This window comes from Lampris incognitus, chromosome 5 (genome assembly GCF_029633865.1).
Source record: "Lampris incognitus isolate fLamInc1 chromosome 5, fLamInc1.hap2, whole genome shotgun sequence".
Taxonomy (NCBI): Eukaryota; Metazoa; Chordata; class Actinopteri; order Lampriformes; family Lampridae; genus Lampris; species Lampris incognitus.
Genome location: NC_079215.1, coordinates 38,902,057 through 38,911,270, shown reverse-complemented (window position 1 = coordinate 38,911,270; position 9,214 = coordinate 38,902,057). Strand labels below are relative to the sequence as shown.

Genomic DNA, 9,214 nt, shown 5'->3' with positions numbered 1-9,214 from the left:
CACTGCGCACCCTTGTTATCTGCCGATTTCGCCATTATCTACCGTTAGGCTCTCTCCTCTCTTCTGCCTCTGGAGTGTCATGCGCCCATTGATGTCGTCACGGTTCGAGCTGAAAAACCTGCTATTTTTTGGTGCCGGTTCGGAACTAACTTTTCGGGTTCGCAACCAATTTATTTTTGGTCGAAATGTTCTGAACCGTTGAAAAAAAGGGCTTGCGAACCGGCACCGAACCCGTTCCCTGTTGATGGAAAAGGGCTAAACGAGTGCGTTGCTGGATCCGACAGGACATGTCACGTGATTCACATGCATTTAGACTGCGATTAGGCTAATTGTTGTAGTTTTCCCCCCTACATTTTAACCTTGGGGATAAAAAATTTCTTATTTGAGATAAAATGATATATGTAATGACATAATGTATTAAGTATTTCAAATACCCAAATACAAGCTCTTAAAATATTTTGTTACAAATTACATCTCGTTTTTTCTGCCCAGCAAAATACAAATTACAAAATACTCAAAAGTAATTAAATACGTATTTTAAATACATTTAATTGAAATACTGCCCATCTCTGACTACGTTGATATACTGTTTTGGATTTCTTGGTCTTTTACTGTTGCTGTTTGACAGTTTTTTTTATAGCATATTATTTACAGTGAAAGTGTCTTTGAGTACTTTGAAAAATGTATCATTATTATTATTATGATCATTATTATTATTAAGAGTGAGTACTGTAATTTTCCTGGTATGTAGCCTATGTATTGAAGTGGTTGGTATCCCACCATTTTTTTTACATATAAAAACGCCACTTTATATGCAATACGTGGAGTCTTATGGTATGCTTATGTGTGCCGTGTTGCGGGAGTGTAGGAGGCAAAGTGTCAGTACAGATGGCGATAAGTGGCCTGTGGAGGTTCGCAGGAGTGTCTTGTTGATAAAAGTGGACATCTACAGCGTGTGAATGGCTTCAAGAAGAACCATTCATACTGCACACATGCACCGTTCAGCCGAAAACAAACAGTGAAACTAAAAAGCTGGCGGTGGATTGGTGTGAACAAACCACAGAAGGCTTATCCATAAACTCTTGGTTCATTTCTCTCTCTCTCTCTCTCTCTCTCTCTCTCTCTCTCTCGCTCTCTCTCTCGCTCTCTCTCTCGCTCTCGCTCTCGCTCTCTCTCTCTCTCCCTCTCTGCCCCCCCCCCCCTCTCAATTGATATGTGAATCGGTTCTGTCTTGGAAAATTAATTCTTTATTGGACAGGTTATTGAGAAAGATGGTTTTTGTTCATATTGTTAAAAATATCCCAAGTCTGTTTTTGTTAATTTTTTTTGTTTAGTAGACTTGTTTTAAAATGCTCTCTCTCTCTCTCTCTCTCTCTCTCTCTCTCTCTCTCTCTCTCTCTCTCTCTCTCTCTCTCTCTCTCTCTCTCTCTCTCTCTCTCTCTTACGCACTCACACACATATTGACAGACGCTGCTCTGGCATCACGCAAAACGTGTGTGTGTGTGTGTGCGCGCGCGCGCGTGTGCTGTCTGACTATTAAAAAACACTCCCGATGACGCGCGGTTTTCTTGCCATATGCAAGATGAGGACTGCTGCACATGTTTGGCTGTTCTGGACATTTTGGGGGCTCAGGGTGGATGGGTCGGCGTCTTACGGACTTAACGACTCCTCTCTTTTGGGAGAGATAGTCAAGGAGACAGAGCGCACCAACGTCTCAACTCCAGAAAACCTGTCCTCGAGTTTCTACATTGTGGGCTTTGACGAGGGGAGGCTGGCTGACTGGTACTCTCTGGCCGGGAAAAAGCGCTACGGCGGGGAGTCACACACCGGAACCATAAAAGCCTTGCTGATCGCTGCTTACTGCCTTATAATTGTAGTTTCTTTATTCGGGAACACTCTGGTGTGTCACGTCGTGATGAAAAACAAACGAATGCAGTCCGCCACTAGCTTGTTCATTGTGAACCTCGCCGTTGCTGACATCCTCATCACCGTCCTCAACACCCCATTCACCCTGGTGAGAGGAACTGATGTGCCATTTTCTTTATCAGACTAATAGTAGTTTTTTTTTAAATTATATATTATTCAACACTTCCTCTAGAATATACTTTTTTCTATCGAAATAACCGGAAATAGTTTGAAATTTAAAAAGATGGTTTCAACTTTCAGCAAGCAGCAGCTGGACGTAGGGGTTATGCGACAGAATCATTCTGCCAATCAAAATGTTATCACAGGCAATTGCAATTCTTTGTAAAAAAAGAAAAAAGAAAACGTTTTTTAACAAGTGGTAGTTTATACTAGTTTGAAATGTTGAATGAAGATAAGCAAATATTAGAATCGTAAATTTAGAAATACTTGATAGTTGCCTGAAATGATGTTGTGACGTTAGAACCGTCAGTCAACCCATAGTATTGAGTCTTCATTTTTTGTAGTGTTATTTTTGGTGTCTGTTAAATCAGAATAAGTTAAAAAAAACAAATACAAAACCAAAAAACATCATTTGAACTGAATGTGTGTGCATGCACGTGTGCGTGTGTGATTGCAGGTCCGCTTTGTGAGCAGCACCTGGGTGTTTGGGAGAGGTATGTGTCACATCAGCCGCTTTGTGCAGTATTGTTCCCTGCACGTCTCCACGCTCACACTCGCCGCAATAGCAGTGGACCGACGGCAGGTGAGTCTATAGTCGCAGTTAAGGCTCACTAATTATCTTCTGGAGCACTGCCTTTTACAGGAAGGCTTTAGTTTTTGGGGTTTTTTTTTCAAATTGAAACTCCTATACCTTAGTCTATACCTTAGACTGCTGCAGCATCATATTAGCTTTACCTGTGTCCAGCATGAGGACAAGGGTGGATGACTGTAAAAATGAAACCTACCTATACACTACGTGAGAGGTGAGTTTAAGTAGGGATAGACTTAAAAAATTCCAAACTATTCCTTTAAAGCGGCAATCCTGAAGATTTACAGGTCAACATATGTCCTTGATACATCCTATGAATAATAATAATAATAATAATAATAATAATAACCATTACATTTATATAGCGCTTTTCTAGACTCCCAGTGCGAATCACATTGAAGGGGGTAACTCACTTCAAACACCAACAATGTGTAGCACCCGCCTGGGTGATGCACGGCAGCCATTTTGCGACAGAACGCTAACCACACATCAGCATGAGCTGGAGAGGGAGGAATCATTGAGCCAACTACATGGGGGGGGGGGTGCTTAGGTGGCCAGATGGAGAGAGGCAGAATGGTCGATCTAAGATGATAGCTGATCCACAAATATACAAATCATGAATGCTTTTATGGTTGCTCATTTTAACTTTCTAGGATGCTTCAAACAAACTAGTTTGGATGACTCATCATCCGAGTTAGGCAGTAAATCAGGGGTATCCAAACCTGCCCCTGGAGAGCTACCCTTTAAGGTTTTGGTCAGAAGGTAATTAGTGGATTCAGGTGTGTTGAATTAGGGTTGGCATGAAAACCGGCTGGATGGTAGCTCTCCAGTATTAGGGTTGGACGCCGCTGCAGCGGAAACGCTCAAGTAAGGTTGGGTGAGAAGCTGTCCATCGTAGAAAGGGGTGGGATTATAAAGTGGAAGTCTTCGTAAATGCAACGTAAAGAGTCAAACAAATCAGGATAAAGGCAGACACTGGGTTTTATAATTCTGTTATCTGCACTGGTGAAGCTTTTTAGCTACTTAAACTCTTCAGATAAAACGATTCAGCAGTAGTATTTATCAATTCAGCAGCAAGTATAATGGTGTATTATTTTGTGCATGGCTGCCACCACACTGATCGAAAGTACACTGATATGCATCATGCTGCATTCCTTCAACTTATTTTGCAAGAAGTAGTGGATTCTCCTCATGGGTACTGCAGTTTTTGACCTACGAAATAGACTAAATAACATATTACGGAAATTGCAGGAAAGTAGAGACGGACAATTTCTCTCATTGACACAGTCAAACGCGTGTCTCATTTTTTCTTCTCTACAAAATCACAATGCGAGCAACATGGTCCAACAATCCTAGTCCTCGCTCCACCCTGTCAAAGGGCCCGTGTCTACTTAACACAGAACATCAACCAGTTATGGTGAATTGAAGTGTCTTCATAAACTTCAATTGGTCCAGAATTCAGCTGCCTGTATCATTACCAGAACTCCTTCCATATATCATATCACTCCTGTTCTTCAGCAACTCCATTGGCTTCCTGTTAAATGCCGTATTGACATCAAGATCCTGCTCCTCACCTTTAGGGCGCTTATTAACCTATAGCTCCTTCGTATCTTTCCGAACTCCCTCATATCCACTCGCTCTCCTGCAATCTCAGATCCTCTTCTGCTCTCCAACTCACTACACTATTGGCCCGCTTGACTACCATGTGGTCTAGAGCCTTCAGTCGGTGGACATCGTCGATGACAGTGGGACAGCTTCTGGTCATCGAGGGGTCCTGTCCACCATAGTGAGGAAGTACATAAAACCGTGGGAGGGGGGCAGGGGGGGCACTAGGTCCACATTTACGTGGTCGAACCTCCTTTCCGGCACCAGGAACTGTTCCAGGGGGGCTCTGGCGTGGCGGTGCACTTTAGAGTGCTGACACTCCATGCAGGTGTCAGCCCAGTCTCTCACGTCTTTTTTGAGCCCGTGCCAGACGAACGTGGCTGCCACTAGTCTTTGAGACGGCTTTTTGCCGTGGGAGAGGAAATGGGCGGTGTCGAAAACACGCCGCCTCCAGATAATGGGAATGACGGGCTGGGGCCGACCCGTGGAGACGTCGCACAGGAGCGTGGTGCCAGCATCATCGAAAGTCATGTCCTTTAACTGCAGTCCTGTGACAGCCATTCTGAAAGCCCGCACGTCCAGGTCGGCAGCCCGGTCAGCTGCCATGCAGGCATAATTAAGACCCACGTGGACGGCCCTGCAATGGCCCAGGAGAGGCAGACGGCGTTGAGGTTGGTTTTTCCAGCAACATGCTGTACGTCCGTGGTGAACTCCGAGATATAGGAGAGCTGTCACTGCTGGCGGGCGGACCACGGCTCAGCCACTTTGGCCATGGTGAGAGCGAGGAGCTCCCGATCGAAGGTTCTATACTTCCGTTTGCTGGGGCGTAACTGTCGGCTGAAGAAAGCAAGTGGATGCCAAGCGCCATTTACCCACTGCTTGTGCACCGCCCCGACTTCGTAGTCCGAAACGTAATTGCGATCGAAGCCTTGGGTGACGGATACGCCAGCATTGTTGCGTCAGCCAGAGCAGTCTTAGTGTCCACAAACGCGTTGTCCTTCTCTGCAGACCGGTACACAGTGTGTTTGGTGGCCTTGCTTTTCAGGTCCTCATTCAAGGGTCGCATGAGTTGAGCAGCTTGGGGGATAAAGCGGTGGTAAAAGTTCACCGTGCCAAGGAACTCCTGTAGGGACTTGACTGTGAGCAGTCGCGGTAAGTTCACGATGGTGTCCACCTTTGACGGGAGGGGTACCGCCCCGTCTTTGGTGACTCGGTGTCTGAGGACGTCGATGGTTGTAAGCCCAAACTGACACTTGGCTGGATTGACGACCAGCCCGTGCTGGCTGAGCCGCTCGAAAAGGGTCCTGAGGTGGGATAGGTGTTCAGCTTTGGAGGTGCTGTCGACGAGGATGTCGTCGAGATAGACAAAAACAAAAGGCAGGTCCCGTAGCACCGAATCCATGAGGCGCTGGAATGTCTGCGCAGCGTTTTTGAGGCCGAACAGCATGAGCAGGAACTCCAACAGTCCAAATGGGGAGATCACCGTCGTTTTGGGGACATCCATCGGGTGTACGGGCACCTGATGTATCCACGGACGAGGTCCATTTTGGAAAAGATGACTTTTCCAGCCAGGTGCGCGAAAAAATCCTGGCTGTGTGGGACTGGGTATCAGTCCCGTGTCGTTGTATTGTTGAGTCGGCGGTAATCACCGCACGGGGACCACCCGCCGCCAGGCTTCAGGACGATGTGGAGGGGTGAAGCCCACGGGTGGTTGAGCAGCAAATGATGCCGAGACGCTCCATATTGTAACGTGCACGGATAAATAGACTCGGTAGCCCTTGGCTAATCTTTCGTGAAGTTCCGTGAGGCCATCGGAAGCGTTTTCCGAAGGAGGGGGGGTAGTGTAACGTGCACGGATAAACAGACTCACTAGCCCTTGGCTAGCGGATCGGACTCCTTAGTCGACTGGTTAACGTAGTCGCCCGTGGTGCAGGAGACCCGAGTTCGCGTCCCGGCTGCGGCGATTCCTGACTGCCCCCCCCCCGAATTTGCTACATTAGAGTCAGAAGTGGGGTAGTGAGGCCATCGGAAACGCGTGCAGGGCCGGATCTAGGCATAGGCAAACTAGGCAGCTGCCTATGGTATAATTGCCACAGGGGGGGCCAGACAGACAGATAAAAACATCAAATTTTGGTCTACATCAAAAATATTTAACATAAAATATTTTAAAATAATTTCAGATTAAAAAATCAGTATACAACTTTATTTCAATGTAGTTTTTAAGCGGTGCAGCCTCTTACATGTGTGTCCGTGTGTGTGTGTCCGTTCGGTGCATGAGATATGCGCACCGTGCATCGCTTACTCCACCACCAGGGGTGTGATTTTTATTTATTTATTTTTATAATTACACAACGTAAGCACGTTGCTATGTGCGCGAAAAAGTCTTTCCAGTTTAGTCAGTACACAGATCATGCTCGTATGTTAGCAGTAGCCTCTCAGCAGCAATGCTTTCGGGTGCAGCAAAACGCAAAAAAAAAATGGAGAGGAAGAAAGAAAACGACAGAGAGTGGCTTTGCAAAAGTTCCTCTCAGGGCCTAACCCAGCATCGAAATCCACAGAAAGCCAGCCTCAATCACCGGCTGCACAACCCTCCGCACCCGAAGACTCGACATCTGAGGCAGGTGAGCCTGCCTATCTGATGATGGTGACAGTTAGCAGCAGACCAGCAGCGGGTTGCAACTCCGAGGAGCATGGTTCTTTTACAATGACACAAAAGCACCATGAGCAACGATGGACAACGGAGGAAGAAAGCATAGCAAAACAAGCTAGTTTCGCTACAGAGAAGCAGGACTTTGGTTCGATGTCAGAGGACAAGACATTCAAGGGAACGGAACAGGCCAGAGAACGTGAGCCAAACGTTGTTTTTTTCTTCAAATTTATTTCTGATTTTTCCCTTTTTTCTCCTAATTTAGTGGCCAATCGATCCCGATTTTAATTCAAACACCCACCTGTTATGTCTGCACACATCGACAGTGCTGCATTTGATTTTGTGCTGTTCTATTGTGCTGGGATCGATTAGTGATGCCTGCGGGCTCTGGGTTGTTTGATCGGGTCTGCCTTTGATGCTGTGTCAGTCTAAATAAAGAATGCCACGGAGAGGTTGTGTCGAGCGACAGCGCTGTGTCCTGACGTGATTTCCAAATATAATATTGGCGACGAGGATGGCTGATATCTCTCTCCCACCACCTGCCCCCTTCCTGGCATTACCTGGCGAGCCTCCGGTACCATGGACTCGCTGGCTACATAGTTTTGAAAATTACATCATCTCCTCAGGGCTCGACGACGTGAGCCAGGCTAGGAAGACGGCTCTGTTGCTACTCTGCTTGGGAGCAGAGGGTCATCGTGTGCTCGGGACTCTGGGGAACGTCACAAACTTTGACGAAGCTGTGGGACTTATGAGCACCAATTTCGCTGCTCCACAGAGTGCCCTCCTTCGGCGATTTATATTCCGTCAGCGACACCAACTGCCTGGTGAGTCTGTGCGGCAGTACGTAGCTAATTTGCGAGGGCTAGCTAGCTCATGCAAGTTTGGCGCGCTTCAGGACGAGATGGTTCGCGACCAGCTAATCGAACACACCAACAACGCAAAGGTGCGTGAGACTCTCCTGCTGGAAAAAGACGATCTGCTGCTGTCCAGAGCAATTACCATCGCACTACAGGTTGAGGGAGCAGCTGAGTGTGCTGCTATGCTAAATACACAGCAAATGGCCACCTCCAGTCAAGCTGCCAACGACTCCTCCCTCTACTCACGGCTGCCCCTCGGGACGCAACCCAGCCAGAGCGAGGCGGGCGCCGACTCCACTGGGGACGTCTTGCAACTGCAACGACGGCGTTCTCGGCCCCGCCCTCAACAGTCCTGTGATAACTGTGGGTCTCGGTCTCATGTTTCAAGGTCTCAGAACTGCCCTGCCCGTGGCCAGACATGCCGTAGCTGTGGTAAGCACAATCACTTTGCCAACGTCTGTCGATCTTCCCCGGCTGGGTCAGAGGGCCACACCCCCCAGTCTTCAACCGCCGTCATTCACAAGGTGAGCTCTGGGCCAGTGTCATTCAAATCATGCACAGTCAACATTAATGATGTGTGCATCCCCCTGCTGTTGGACACCGGTGCAGGTGTGTCTCTCCTGAATGTTGATACCTACAGTCAATTTTTCGGTTCACTGCCTCTGTCCGCACCCTCAGCTGTCCTCTGTGGGTATGGTGACTCCAAAATCGATCTGGTTGGCTCTCTCCAAGTGACTGTCCGCTATGGAACCAAGCTGGTGCCCAATGCAGTTTTTCATGTGGCACGCCGTGGGGCCAACCTGATGGGCCTGGACCTGTTCTCCGCTCTGGGTTTCTCCCTCTTAGACACAAGGGGGGCAGCAATCCTGACTGTTGCCACACCTTGGCAGCAGAAGTGGCCATCGCTGTTTATGGGGCTGGGCTGCCTCTCCGCCTTCGCCCATCAACCTCTCCTCAACCCTGCTGGGAAATCTGTCATCCAACCACTGCGCCGCATCCCGTTGGCTCTCCGTGATGGGGTCTCCGCCGAGCAGCAACAACTGCTGGAAGCTGGCATCATTGAACCGGTGGACATGTCACCTTGGGTCTCAAACCTCGTGGTGGCTAAGAAGAAGTCGGGGGGCCTGCGTGTCTGCGTCGATCTACGTGCAGTAAATAAGGCAGTGGTCCCTGATAAGTATCCACTGCCCACCTCAGAAGAACTCACTGCTCAGTTCTATAGCTCTGAGGTGTTCTCCAAGCTCGACCTCAGACAGGGGTACTTACAGGTGCCCCTCCACCCCAGCAGCCGAAACCTCACAGCCTTTGTGACGCATGCAGGAGTGTTTCGCCACACCAGGATGCCTTTCGGTCTCAGCTCCGCCCCTAGCTGCTTCCAGAAAATCATGGTCTCCATGCTGGCTGGCATACTGGGCGTGGCCATTTATCTGG

General features: G+C 48.2%; 1 protein-coding gene across 1 annotated transcript in view; it reads left to right on the top strand.

Annotated features, from left to right (window-relative positions):
* Nucleotides 1-1,582: 1,582 nt before the first annotated feature.
* Nucleotides 1,583-9,214, top strand: part of gpr83 (G protein-coupled receptor 83) — a 33,220-nt gene continuing 25,588 nt past the window's right edge. The window contains exons 1-2 of the mRNA XM_056280507.1: nt 1,583-2,014; nt 2,543-2,668. Coding sequence (XP_056136482.1) covers nt 1,583-2,014; nt 2,543-2,668 — 558 coding nt within the window. The remainder of the gene's footprint in view (nt 2,015-2,542; nt 2,669-9,214) is intronic.